Raw genomic sequence first — 15,421 nt, 5'->3', positions numbered from 1 at the left:
ACTGCCTACTCGTCACATATTGATGGTTGCTCAGGAGCTCTTCTTGTTCTCCAATGCTTTTGGTCATTTGCATTATGTGTCCCATTAAATGGTTCACGTGTACTAATAAAAAAAACAACCCAGGCTCATTATTGATACATACACCTGTATACATTTCTGGACAGAGCGAAACACGTCTCAGAAGCTATGTTTATTTGCAGTTTCTGTTTTTTGTGAAATACTGTGTATGCTTTTTTAAACTCAAACTTCTCTTGCGAGTGCAATTCATGCCTGCTGTTCTCATGTAAATCCACCAGAAGCCACTATAGACCAACTGGCTGAATGACCAATTCCCGCCCCCTACTTCCCTAAACCCAACCGATAGTGTTTTTAAAACCCGTTCACCCCCTTCCCTAAACCCAACTGATTGTATTTTCAAACCCGATCTCCTTCTTCCCTAAACCAACCTAAAGTGTTTTCAAAACCCGATCACCCCCTTCCCTAAACCCAACCGATAGTGTTTTCAAAACTCGATCACCCCCTTCCCTAAACCCAACCGATAGTGTTTTCAAAACTCGATCACCCCCTTCCCTAAAGCCAACCGATAGTGCTTTCAAAAGCAGATTGACCCAATCACTCCGTTCTTTTAACAAAACCGATGGTGTTTTTAAAAACATGGATTGACCTGATTATCCCCTTCCCTAAACCCAACCGATAGTGTTTTCAAAAGCACGGATTGACTCAATCACTCCCTTCCCTAAACCCAACCGATAGTGTTTTCAAAAGCACGGACTGACCCCATCACCGCCTTAACCCAACCGATAGTGTTTTCAAAACCTGATCACCCCTTTCCTAAACCCAACCCATAGTGTTTTCTAAACCAGATTACCCCTTCCCTAAACCCAACCCATAGTGTTTTCAAACCCCGATCACCTCTTCCCTAAGCCCAACCCACAGTGTTTTCAAAACCCCATCACCCCTTCACTAAACCCAACTGATAGTGTTTTCAAAGCAACGATTGACCAGATTACTCCTTCTCTAAACCCAACCCATAGTGTTTTCAAAGCCTGATCACCCCTTCCCTAAGCCCAACCCACAGTGTTTTCAAAACCCGATCACCCCTTCCCTAAACCCAACTGATAGTGTTTTCAAAAGCAACGATTGACCTGATCACCCCTTCTCTAAACCCAACCCATAGTGTTGTCAAAGCAATACAGAAAAAGAAAATTTCTTACAGCTGACTGGTTGTTACGTTTTCGCGAGGAGAACATTTAAACTCTACACAGAAATGTTAACTAGCCCAGCTGGGACTCAAATCAGTGATCTTCTTGCTGTCAGGTGACAGTGCTAACCACTGAGCCACCATGCTGCCCAGTTGTAGGAACATATACACAAATTTATAAATAACACGTTTAAGTGTTAATAAGCATATTAATAATGTAACAATATAAAAAATGTAAAGCGTGCAGGTTTGTAGGGATATAATTATCACGGCCGGCTGTTTTTGTGCAGGAAAGCTCTTAACAGTTAAGAGCAACTTTTCAACAATGTCATGTTCACACTGCAGCCTTTGGGGGGAAAATGCTTGCAGAAATAGTTCAGCCGGAAAATGAGTTTCATTCTTCTGTGGAACATAAAGAGATGTCATTCACACGGCTCCTGTCCAGAATAAAAGCACATGAGTACAAACACTGTGGAGTGAGGAAAACATCGAGAAAATGACTCAAATGACTTGAGAACAGATTTGAAGTCTTCTAAAGTCATACAGCACATCTCTTTAAATGGGAATTGAGTGGGATTTCACCAAGTACGGCAGGATGTGTTCCTCGATCAACATTCCAATCAATCATTCCGATCAAATTTAAAGTGTAATCAATATTTACAATTTTTATTTTGCTAGCTCACATTGTTATGCATTGTCGCCTCACAGCAAGAAGGTCACTGGTTCGAGTCCGAGCTGGTTCAGTTGGCATTTCTGTGTGGAGTTTGCATGTTCTCCCCGTGTTGGTGTGGGTTTCCTCCGAGTGCTTCTGTTTCCCACATAGTCCAAACACATGCGCTATAGTGGAATTGAAGAAGGCCGGGGGTTGGGTGGTTGTGATGGGGGGCCCCGTGTGATCAGCCCACACCCCCCCCCAGCCAATTAAGTCACCTTCGCTTGATCATCAGCACGCACAACTCTCCCACTTTTCGGATTCATGAGCATACCCCCCCCCCCCCCTCCCTTTTCAGTTCGCGATCGCCGCCCCTTCCCAGTCTTCAGTTCACGATCCGCACACCCCCCCCCCAGTTATTTTAGCAACCCCCCGGTCTTCATTCATTGACTCCGTGTGGCACATTCCCCCCACAACACCCCTCCCTCTGAGTCATAAGCATGTACCCTTAACCATCCTGAATTATTAGCCCCCACTGTATACAGAAAGATGACTTTTTTTCAACACATATCTGTGCGTTCACACCGAAGGCGGCGAGAGCCTCAAAGTAGCCGGATGTCATTCATTTTCAATGGTAGCTGGCATTAATATAGCGACGAGCAGTGGCACTGCATATGTTCACCAGTCCGGGCTTCAAGGAGAGCTAAAATCCATTTTAGGGTAATGAGCTATGACTAGGCCCACCCGGAATCTGAGCGCGCAGAATTTTGCAGATTTTTAGCCCATCATTAATTCTGTTTATTTACTTGAGTAAATGTGTGTAAATCTATATTCAGTTTTTAAAATTAATTACAGTAATATTATTGACTAATCTGAAAATGTTCATCTGATTTATGTACAATGCAGTGTACAGTCTTTTACTAAAGATATTATGACAAACTTGCTTTATTTACTAAATAAAGTGAATCTAATAGGATTTGCATTTTAAACATTAAATAAGAGCTAAAAAGATATTATTTTTTAATTTCATATATTAAGGTTTTAGTTATGAAACTCCCAAAATAATTCCGCAGAAATCCGCAGACTTTTACCAAAATTCTCAGCAGAAATAGCAAAAAACCTCGCAGATTTCGTCTGGCTCTAGCTATGATGTGGTTCAGGGGCAACCAGTCGAAATGTAGACGTCCACTGGTTGAGAGGAGTCCAGAGAACACAGTCCTGTGAACTTTGATCCTGACCACTGTTGCTCCCAAGGTTTTGATTATTGCGGTCACTGGATTCCCAATTAATTACGATGTTTTCTCACAAGGACATACATTAAAAGAAGTTACTGCTGAGTTACTGATGTGCATCAATGTTATTTTTTTCTTTTAAAAAATGGGAATCTCATGCTAACTATAACAAGTATTGCTGCTTCAGAATATTCAGACTTTAAAGATGAACTTGATCTTCCATTGTTAATTGAATTTGATCAACAACATTCTACATGCTAGAAAGCATGTTTTTATGCAGGAATGTAACTGATATGTCAGAACGGCGACGGCTTTAAATATGAGATCAATGTAGCAAATTTGACGCTCTCACCCGTGGTGCAGTGAATGCAGACAGCGTTGTCACCAGGGCGGCCAGAGCGCACTTTGATCCTCTCGTCGCCTTTGGTGTGAATGCACAGTTGTAGTTTTGCTTACTAATTTCTAATAGCTGATTTCTTTTATCTTTGCCCTGATGACAGCACATAACATTTGTAGGAGCCATACATTGTATATTGGCGACTGGCCACAAGGTGCGAGTAGGAGTTATAACTGTGGCCTTACTGCATGGAGTAAGAGAGCATTGGTAGAAAGCACACAGTTTTTGACCGTATCGTAACTCAGCATATCGTAACTCAACTTAATGTAAGGTAACAGAGAAGTGTGCATTACAAAGTAAGGAAAATTGGTGAAGGAATTATGTTGATTGGAAAATAAAGATGTTTTTATTTGCATCTATATTTCCTAAGGACTCTGACTTTACGTGTACAAAACTTGCTTGCTCTACTAACAATAGCGGCAATGAAACGGCGCTACAACATTTGACCAGATATTCTTCAAGATACTAGTATTCAGCTTAAAGTGGCATTTAAAGGTTTAACTAGGTTAATTAGGGTATTAGGCAAGTCATTGTATAACAGTGGATTGTTCTGGAGACAAATATTACCTAAGGGGGCTAATAATATTAACCTTAAAATGGGGTTTAAAAAATTAAAACTGTTTCAATTCTAGCTGAAATAAATCAAATAAGACTTTCTCCAGAAGAAAAAATATAATAGGAAATACTGTGAAAAATTCCTGAATCTGTTAAACATCATTTAGGAAACATTTAAAAAAGAAATGAATCAAAGATGAGGGAATAATTTTTACTTCAACGGTATATTAAAATGAAGTGGACTCCTTGTGATATCGCTTCCCGGGTGACCAACCCTGTTCCTGGAGATCGACCTTCCTGCAGATTTCAGTTGCAACCCATATAAACACACCTGCCTGTAATTATCAAGTGCTGTTCAGGTCCTAATTAATTGGTTCAGGTGTGTTTGATCAGGGTTTGAGCTGAACTCTTTAGGAAGGTCGATCTCCAGGAACAGGGTTGAGCACCCCTGCCTTAGACAATAGGAGCAATGGATGAACAGATAACTCATAAACTCATAACATTTAAGATTAGGGGACACAAAACGTGATTAACTGGTTGATGACAAGCCTATACCCACTGACAATATGAATATGAGCTGATATACATCACCCATAAATGTGTGTGAGGGTTATTATGCCCCTGTATATGTCATAAAGCCAAATATCACAAATACACAGAGTTCTGAAAGCCAATGAGCCGTACTGTGTTCTTATCCTCTTAGCTGGTTTCACATCCTTCCCCATCATATCATGTCATGTCTCCTTTGGGGATTCAGTCTTCTCATTGGATGCATCATGTGGCTTCTGTTATTGATGGTGATAGTATGGCTGTGCTCCATGGTGAATCAGGATTACACACAGACGTGATTGATTACGGTGTGGGGAAAAAACATCTAGCAAGCTAGTGGGCTGCAAAGCTGAAATTAAAGCTCGCAAAACAACTGCTGATGCTTTATGTGTCTTCATTTTTTTTAAGTATCTCCAACAAAGCTTGTATATACAGTAACTTTGCTCTAAAAAGGCACGACTATGTTGTGTACTGTCTACAAATATACAACTCCTCTTATAAAAGTGTGTTACTCACAAATGGATGTTTGGTTGACATTAAACTTTGGCTGTGGCAGAACTTTCTTTCTCTGAACGAAGACAAAACAGAATGCATTGTGTTTGGCAACTCAAACCTGCCTTTCAAGAGTTCACACTTAGCTGATGATTGATTATAAAGCTTGTTTGGCATGCTGTCCCGGGAGAGAGCCCTGAGCTCATAAGATCCTCGAGCGTGGGGCTCCCTCCCGTTTGCAAGGCAAGAGGGGAGTTTAAGCTCAGGTATATCTGGAGAACTCCCCTGCTGTAGTAGCTAATGATCAGATAGTGATTGCTCTTAAGAGATAACTACTTACTAGGAGTATGTCTATAGTGATGATTTGGATTAGTCGATTAACTTAAGTTGCATATTTTTGGACGGTTTGAGGAAATAGGGGAACCCGGGGGAAACCCACGTGAGCACAGGGAGAACGTGTAAACTCCGCACAGAAATGTCGACTGGCTTGGTAAGGACTAGAACCAGTGACGTTCTTTCTGTGAGGCAACAGTGCCAACCACTGGGCCACCGTGCCGCCCATCTAGGAAAGAAGGAGGAGTAGGGGTGAAAAGGGGGGATTCTTCAAAACGAAGATGGTTGTGATATGGAACTCAGGGTGTTTATAGTGGCTTAGGAATCGTCTGATTGGTAAATCATACACCAGCTGAAAGCAATCATAAGCATGTGATCCTCTCGAAATTAGTTTATTCACCTTATTCTCAGCTGTCGAGCGGGCGCTGCCATTTGAATCTTTTTGTCTCGCGACTTCCGGTCACATTCACTTCCATTCCTTTTTTGACGTTAACAACTGCTCGTTACGCTACTTGATGTTGCAATTTAATATTTTCTTATTATATTATGCTACTTGGTCTGTGTAGTCATGCAAACATTTGTTTGTTGAGCAAGTAGTTTGGCCATTTTCTGCCGTTTATTATTCCTAGTCATTTCTCCCATAGGCGACTGAATCTGAAGTTCTAAGACAATCGCGAAAACAGGCGCACTTCCGCATTTTAGAATAAGGTCAATAAATAAACTTCACAATGAGCTACCCTCAAATTATCTCAGCTTCCTCACACATTTTAGCCATGTAGATGAAAAATTGGTAGTGAATTTGGACAGTAGTTTAAAATTTAAACAGATTAATTCAGTGATAAAGGCAAGCTTTATCCAGCTTCGCCTTCATGCAAAAGTCGAGCCATTTCTAAGCCAGCTTGATCTAGAGAAAGCAATTCGTGCAATTATCAGCTCTCATCTTGACTATTGCAATGCACTACATGTTGGAATTAACCAAACCTTAATTTATCAGTTACAACTGGTGTAAAATGCTGCTGCTCGCATGCTGACGAGTACTCGCAAATGTAAGCACAAACTCGTCCTTTACTCTTTTCACTGCCCTCCTGTTGAATTCAGAATTGATTTTAAACTACTGTTGTTTGTTTCAAATGCAGTTAATGCTCTTGCAACTTTACATTTATGTGAGATTTTAAAGGTTCACTAACTGAACAGGGTCTTAAAATCAGCAGATCAGTTGTTGCTGGAGGTCCCCAGATCCAGGTATAAACAATAGGGCAATCGCTCATTGTCAGTGGCAGGTCCAAAACTGGGAAATACCCTCACTTTAGAACTTTGCATAATCACAAATGTGGCACTGTTTGAAGCTCAACTTAAAGGGCCCTATTTCATATTTATTATAAGTCTATTGTGTCCCTAGAATGTGTCTGTAAAGTTTCAGCTCAAAACCCATCAGAGTATGTATTATAGCTGTTTGAAATGTCTGTATTATAGCTGGGAAAAGCTTGTTGCTGTTTTTTTTGCACTGGGCCTTTAAGGCGAGTCATCCCTGCCCACCATTCCCACGTGCCTGTCATCAACATGCCTCAACACGCCCTCGGCTGCCTCAGGAAGCAGATCTCTCGTAATGTTTGTGAGAAATACTACAGTAAGAACTTTACCAAACAGTATTTGATGCATTTTTTGTGGAGCTGCAACAATGAGTTCACGCACACACATCGCAGACACGCAAACACACACATAGCACAGACACGCAGCGCAGACACACACGCACATACATAGCGTAGACACACACACACACACACACACACACACACACACACACACACACACACACACACACACACAGAGACAGTGAGAGAGACGCGGCTGTGCTGATGAAGTGAATCTGAAGTAAATGGCTGTACTTTATTAAACACATGCACACTTTTTACAACATGTTAAACTTGTAAAACTCACTCTTGATCACGTCTGATGATGATTGATGATCCTAGCGAACTGAACAGACCTTTTATTCCGGGTTGCTTTGCGCCCGTCCTGTCTTGTCGATATGAGTATATGCATTACAACGGATCCATGTTACTGCGCGCAGCTGTCAATCAATATTGGTGGGCGGGGGGACAGCACTCCTACGTAAAGTTGCGGTCGATCTAAAAACCGCTCCAATTGGTTTTTATGTTAAATAAAAACAAAAGGACTGGTTGTGTTTATTTCACCCCAATATGACAGTTCATACACTATACTTAAACACATGTCTGTTCAAACAGCTTGACAAGTAGATTTTTCACCATAGGTGCCCTTAATAAGACTATTTATGTATGGCGCGTTTTCACTGAGTGGTACGGTTCGGTATGCTTTTATGGCCGTTTCCACTGTCAAAAGGTACCTACTGTAAAAGCGAACCGTACAGTACTACTTTTTGGGTACCCTTTGCAAATGGCCTGTTTTCACTGAGTGGTACAGTACAGTACGGTACGGGTCGGGTCACTTTTATCAAGCTTGCGTTTCAACTGCCAAAATGGTACCAATGGTGTGTGTGTGTGTGGTGTGCGACAGAAAGTTTCAGGCGACGTCATTCTCGCTCAAGGAAATGTCAAAGTAAAGCTGTACGGGTCGCTCACATATCATATGAGAAGCACTTCTCACTAAACAGATGCTTTATACGCATCAATACTGGTGTATAAATGTTCATCACAAACCTTTCTATGAACATGATTATGACTGCAGATCAATGACAGTGTGAAATAGCCTACTGTAACGTCTGCAATTATATAAAACAAACAAATAAAAGATACATGAACACATACAGGCCCTTACAGTCTCTGATATGTTACCAATTACAGAAAAACTACACACAGCATGCATTTAGTCCTTATTTGAGTTCAAAAACAACACGAAACATATAGCCCACAGTCAGAGCAAACCTCTCATATCTATGTTTAATCTTCACCAGCACATGTGACCTCTGTTAGAAAGTAATTTCGTCATTTCGAGTTCAGAATAGTCCAGAAGGTGATGATAATAGTTAAACATAGCTGTTTGTTCATGGTTTAGGTTGCTAAAAGAATCATTTGCTCCTTTGCTTTTCCGGCTTCCTAGTTTTTTCGCATTTCACTCTCGTGTTTGTCCATTTCTGAAAGGATCAGGTGTTGGAAACACTTCAATAATCATGAGAACGTTATTATCATGAGCTCAATATAACTAGATATTTGGATATAGATGTACACGCGAGTGATTGCGAGCACTCTGGAGAAAGTGAAACCGCTCGCACTTTTAGACAGGCTCGTAAAACAACAGCAGGACATGGCGGATTTTGTTTATATTGGCTTTGTGGCTGTTTATCAAGAGTCGACCATGACTCTTAATTATACACTGAAAAAAGTGTTGCATGCAGAACTGTTGCAAACAATTCATTTGTGTTGAATTTAAACATTCAAACTAAGTTTAATAACGTTCAACTTAATTTGTTTGTTTAAATTCAGCCCAAATAAATTGTTTACAACCACTTAACGTAAAAAAATTGAGTAAATCCAAGGAATCATCTTTCAATCATTTTTTTCAGCGTATACTGTATATTATTACGGTGTAATGTCTCAGCTGTGTTTTTAAAAATGGCGGTTCCTTTGTTTTTATTTTCCTGGCTTGTTTCATGAGCAAGTGGTGTATCTCTGTAAACCAATAGCGTTCAGCGTCGGGTCTAGCTCCACCTTTTGTTACCCTTTTGTTGTGCTAAGTACACTTTGCAAAGGGTACCCAAAAAGTGATACGGTTTGCTTTTTTGTACCCTTTGACAGTGGAAACGGTCATATAAGTGTACCGAACCGTACTGTACCACTTTGTGGAAACAAGCCAAAAGGGTACCTAGCATAATAAAAGTGTGCCAAAAGGCGGAGCAAGGCTGAATGCTATTGGTTTACAGAGATACATCATGCAACAAGCCAGGAGAATGAAAACAAAGGAACCACCACTTTAAAAATAATATATAAATAAAATAACAAGCCATGTTTGACACTACCTCAAACAAACCTCTTCGCCGTCTAGATGAACAGCAACAGCGTGTCTTTGAACCCAAATAAGGACTAAATGTATGCTGTGTGTAGTTTTACTGTAATTGGTAACATATCGGAGACTGTAATGGCCTGTTAAGTGTAATAATACTAATACTAAATAAGTAGTTTGAACAAAAAGGACATTTTTTTTTTTACTTTTTTGGGTGTATAAGGGGAAATTTTATATTAATTTGAGCAATAAAAAGTGTTGAATGAATGTTTATTAATGTGCATTAATGTTTTGTAGGACACTGCTCAACGCTCTGACCTTGCCAGTGATGTTTGTAGTCACAGATGCGGGACAGGGCGATCATCATGGCGCTGTAGAGGGGAAGGACCATTGCGCAGAGACGCCAGCTGCGTCCGCGTCCGGCATCTGTGAAGCACTGCAGCTTGCCCGCCAAATAAAATGAGGTGAAGCCCAGGCCAGAAAACGCAACTGGAAAAACACAAGACACAAAGAGAAATAAGTAAGCAAAGTACTATAATATACAGTTAAAGTCAGAATTATTAGCTCCCCTGCTCCTAGTTTTTCCCCAATTTTTTTCAACACGTCTAAACATAATAGTTTAAATAGCTCATTCCTAATAACGTATTTTAATTTTATCTTTGCCATGATGACAGCACATAATATTTTACTAGATATTTTTCAAGACACTAGTATTCAGCTTTAAGTGACATTAAAAGGCTTGACTAGGTTAATTAGGGTAAAGTTAGGATAATTAGGCAAGTCATTGTATAACAGGTTTGTTCTGTAGATAATCTGAAAATAATATAATAATATGGGTTAAGTCGGCTAATAATATTGACTTTAAAATGGTTTTATAAAAATTAAATTATAAACTGATTTTATTCTAGCCGAAATAAATCTATATATATATATATATTACCCTTTGTGTGTGTATATATACACACACACACACACACACACACACACACACACACACACACACATATATATATATATATATATATATATATATATATATATATATATATATATATATATATATATATATATATATATATATATATATATATATATATATATATATATATATATATACATACACACACATATATATGTATATATGTCTGAAAAAAAAAACATACGTTTTTTTTTTTTCAGAAGAACAAATATTACTGTGAAACTGAAAAAATCCTGAATCTGTTAAACAACATTTGGGGTATATTAAAAAAAAAAATACTGAATAATTTTGACTTCAACTGTACATTGTAAAAATTGCAGAGTTGAACCCAAAACAGTCAACAAATCACAAAGAAAAATCCTTTTAAAGGTGCAGTATGTTGGGTTAATTTATTTGATAAATAAAAATTACATTGTTAACCCAGCTATTGGGTTTGTCGATATTTGATTAATCTGACATTCTGTAGGGCCGGTGTCCTGCAGAGTTTAGTTCAACATCAATTAAGGTGCACTCACACTAGGCTACCCAAACCATGCCCGGGCGCATTTTCTTGGTTTGTTTGACAAGTGTGAGTGCTCTGCTCTTTTGGCCAGCCCTTGCCCAGTTGGAAGAGATGTGCCAGAGCGTGATTTAGTTTTGCTTTGGCGTGGTACACTTGTAGTGTGAGTGTGAAACTGAAGACCCGACATCACACAAGGGTTTCATACAGATTTATTTATCATTCTTACTTTTCATTAAACACGAACTGTCATAGTTTATTAAAGATGCAAACCCCCTGCTGCACGTCAGCTGATACCTTCAGCAAACCTTCTAAACCTTCCTTTTAGAGGTCCTAAAAAAAAGTGCACAGGAACCAAAAATGTAAGTGGTTAAAAGTGTCAATTTAGTGTTTACCTGCAGTTTAATGAGGTGAAGTCTGTGCGAAAGTGGTAACCTTTCCTCCTCATCCACTGCAAAATCATGGTGTTGTTCGGCAAACAGAGCTTGCACTAAACATTTCACATTGGCAATCTTGGCTGTGTAGTGCAATGATTTCAAGAATGAGAAACGTTTCAGATGGTCTAAAAATCACACTTCGGCATGGTTACAGGCAACTGCACCTTGAGTGAGAACGCACCTTAAACACACCTTAACCAGCTAATCAAGCTCTTTCTAGGTCAGGTGTGCCCAAACTCAATCCTGGAGGGCTGGTGTCCTGCAAAGTTTAGTTCCAACCCCATCAGACACACCTGGGCTAGCCCAAGCTCTTACTAGGCTTTCTAGAAATATCCGTGCATGTGTGTTGAAACAAGTTGGAGCTAAAATCTGCAGGACACCGACTCTGCAGGACTGAGTTTGGACACCCCGGCTTCAGAGCATACAGTATGAATCCATACAAATACATCTATTAAAATTCAATTGAGTAACACTTTTACCACTTCCTGCTCTCTGGCAGCGGTTGCTCTGGCAACTCAAGGAAATACTGTGAGATCCGTTTCTCGCTCTTATATTGCTTAACTCTGTACTGCACTAACGATGTCCTTTAATTAGCTGCTACAGCCACTTATTATAAATGAGATTTGAACTCCAGCAATAATAAACACAACGGATAAAAGTGTGAAAGCAAATAATTAGGCATCCAAGCTGCTAATTTGCATATTTCGATCCTGAATAGTGATTATGCACTTGCTTTTTTATCAATGGCAGGACTCACAATGTTATTTTTTCCTATGGGGTTTCACATTTACCCTTACAGTCATTAAAATGACAGGTGTCAGTGTCAAATCAAACAAAATGAGCAGAATGAACCGCCAACTGTTCCAGCATATGTTTTACATGGAGGATGCCCTTCCAGCTGCAACACAGTACTGGGAAGCACCCATACACTCTCTCATTTACACACATACTCATGCACTATGGACAATTTAGCTCATCAATACCACTATAGCGCATGTGTTTGGACTGGAGGAAAGAACTCAGAGGAAACCCACGCCAACAGGGGGAGAACATGCAAACTCCACACTGGTCCAGCTGGGACTTGAACCAGTGAACTTCTTGCTGAGAGGCAACAGTGTTAACCACTGAGCCGCCCCTAACCCAATGGCTGTGTTTTCTATATATGTTCCAACATTGCATTACAACAACCCAGCATTTTATTTTAGAATGCATGGCTTCAATTTTGTTTTGTGTGTATGAAATGGCCTGGCTGAGTGTGAAATTTCCCATCCGGAAATTGTGTTTCAGTCTGGTCCTGGAGCAGAAGCATGTATAAATAAGATCCAATTGGTATCTAATTTATGAGCGGCTGCAGTAAACACTCAATTGAAGAGAGGAGAGCAGAGTGTGGATGTCTGGAGGTTTATCTGTAGTGGATGCTGAAGTCGCCAAGCGCCACCACATCCAACACAACTCCTGCTTTCTCTATATCTATATATCTTCCTCTATATCGATCTCAATCTAACTCCTTCAAAAAGTTCACTACAGTAGTTGAGCAGTGGGTGTTTTAGACAGTGTGTGATAGTGGCTGAATGTTATTCAAAGCAGAGCAGAGCTGTTGTCACAACATGAAGTGAACAATTAGAGAAAGGCAGACCAATAATCTAGCTGTAAAAATAAAAATGGCTGGGTTGTTGGGTCTTGGGTCAAATATGGACAAACCTAACAGTTTTATAATTATTGACAGATTATTAAAACTGTTTGAATTTCATTGAAAAAACTTTGACCGAGCATTGAATTACAACAACCCAACATTTTATACAATCACCGGCCACTTTATTAGGTACACCTGTCCAATTGCTCGTAATAAGAGAAAATATCCAGTGAGCGGCAGTTCTGTGGGCGCAAATGCCTTGTTAATGCCAGAGGTCAGAGGAGAATGGCCAGACTGGTTCCAGCTGATAAAAGGCAAGAGTAACTCAAATAAGCACTCGCTACAACCGAGGTCTTTCAGAAGAGCATCTCTGAACACACAACACGTCCAACCTTGAGGCAGATGGGCTACAGCAGCAGAAGACCACACTGGTTGCCACTCCTGTCAGCTAAGAACAGGAAACTGGATTCATCCTGCCTTGTATCAATGGTTCAGGCTGGTGATGGTGGTGGTGTAATGGTGTGGGGGAGATTTTCTTGGCACACGTTGTACCTAATAAAGTGGCCGGTGAGTGTACATATAGTTAAATATTAAGTAATTTTAAAATGAAAACAAAACAAAATCAACCAGTGTTGAACTAACTTTGAGTTACAACAACTCCACATGTTTATTGTTACACATGGGGTAAGTAATTTTAAAATAAAAACCAACACAACAAAACAATATAAGACAAAACAAACAGACCAAAATGCAAACACGCAACAACAGAAGCAACAAAACAAAAATTAAAGCTTTGTACAAAGTAGGACACGCTCTAAGTTGCATGTACATGTTTATTCATGCCATGACTGTGATAAATATAAATCTAATCATACATAATGCAAAATAAATAAAATAATAATGTCGTCCATACACTGATGTTGGATCAAATATTGAGTCCATTCCTGAATGGAGCACTAGCATTGGTTACCTAATAAATAATTGCGTACACTGTAAAAAGTGCTGGGCTGCCATAACCCATCAAACGCTGGGTTAATTTTTTCAAATGAATATTGGGTTGAATCACTTTGGGTTAAAAATTGCATTTTAAATTGAATTGAAAAAAAAACCCAGTGGTTAGGTCTGTCTATATTTTGACCCAACATTGGGTAAAGCAACCTGACATGTTTTAGAGTGCAGAATAGAGTAGAATAAAAAAGAGTAGAATAGCGTATAACAAAGTAGAATAGAGTAGATTGGAATAGAATAGAATAGAGTGAAATAGAATAGAATAGAGAAGAGTAGAATAGAATAGAGTAGAACAGAGTAGAGTAGAATGTAACAGATTAGAATAGAGTAGAATAGAGTAGAATAGAGTAGAATAGAGTAGAATAGAATAGAATAGAATAGAGTAGAACAGAGTAGAGTAGAATGTAACAGATTAGAATAGAGTAGAATAGAGTAGAGTAGAATAGAGTAGAATAGAATAGAGTAGAATAGAGTAGAATAGAATAGAGTAGAATAGAGTAGAATAGAATAGAGTAGAATAGAGTAGAATAGAGTAGAGTAGAATAGAGTAGAATAGAATAGAGTAGAATAGCGTAGAATGGAGTAGAGTAGAATAGCGTAGAATCAAGTAAAATAGAATAGAGTAGAATAGAGTAGGAAAAAATAGAGTACAATACAGTACAGTAGAATAAAATAGAGTAGAATAGCGTAGAATCAAGTAAAACAGAATAGAATAGAGTAGAATAGAATAGACAAGAATAGTTGATTAGAATTAAGGTATAATAGAATAGAGTATAATAGAACAGAATAGAATAGACTAGAATAGAGTTGATTAGAATAGAGTATAATAGAATACAGTATAATAGAACAGAATAGAATAGAATAGACTAGAATAGAGTTGATTAAAATAGAGTATAATAGAATAGAGTATAATAGAACAGAATAGAGCAGAATAGAATAGAGTAGAATAGATTAGAGTAGGAAAGAATAGAGTTGAATAAAATAGATTAGATAAGAATAGACTAGAGTAGAATAGAATAGAGTAGAGTAGAATAGAATAGAGTAGAATAGTGTAGAATCGAGTAAAATAGAATAGAGTAGAATAGTTGATTAAAATTAAGGTATAATAGAATAGAGTATAATAGAACAGAATAGAGTTGAATAGAATAGAGTAAAACAGAGTAAAGTAGAATAAAGTAGAATAGAATAGAGTAGAAAAGAGTGGATTAGAATAGAATAGAGTAGAATAATACAGAATAGAGAGGAATATAATAGAGTAGAATAGAATAGAGTATAGTATAATAAAGTAGAATAGAGTAGAACAGAGTAGAGTAGAATAGAACAGAACAGAGAAGAATAGAATCGAGTATAAGAGAGTAGAATAGAGTAGAATAGAATAGAGTAGACTAGATTAGAGTAGAACAGAACAGAATGTGTTCTTCAGACTGTTGGCCTTATTAGAATACTAATATGTATATTGGCATTAGACTTGCTGTG

At 38.7% G+C, this 15,421-nt stretch overlaps 2 protein-coding genes across 2 annotated transcripts in view; one reads left to right on the top strand and one right to left on the bottom strand.

Annotated features, from left to right (window-relative positions):
* The window catches only part of fbxo9 (F-box protein 9), an 884,197-nt gene that overhangs the window by 647,981 nt on the left and 220,795 nt on the right, over positions 1–15,421 (top strand). The window lies entirely within an intron of this gene.
* plpp4 (phospholipid phosphatase 4) overlaps positions 1–15,421 on the bottom strand; it is a 127,275-nt gene that overhangs the window by 4,030 nt on the left and 107,824 nt on the right. Inside the window, exon 6 of the mRNA XM_002664083.8 lies at positions 9,708–9,878. Coding sequence (XP_002664129.3) covers positions 9,708–9,878 — 171 coding nt within the window. The remainder of the gene's footprint in view (positions 1–9,707; positions 9,879–15,421) is intronic.

Source organism: Danio rerio, chromosome 13 (assembly GCF_049306965.1).
Source record: "Danio rerio strain Tuebingen ecotype United States chromosome 13, GRCz12tu, whole genome shotgun sequence".
In the NCBI taxonomy this organism is placed as follows: domain Eukaryota; kingdom Metazoa; phylum Chordata; class Actinopteri; order Cypriniformes; family Danionidae; genus Danio; species Danio rerio.
The sequence above is the reverse complement of the archived record's forward strand: the minus strand, read 5'-3'. Positions and strand labels throughout refer to the sequence as shown.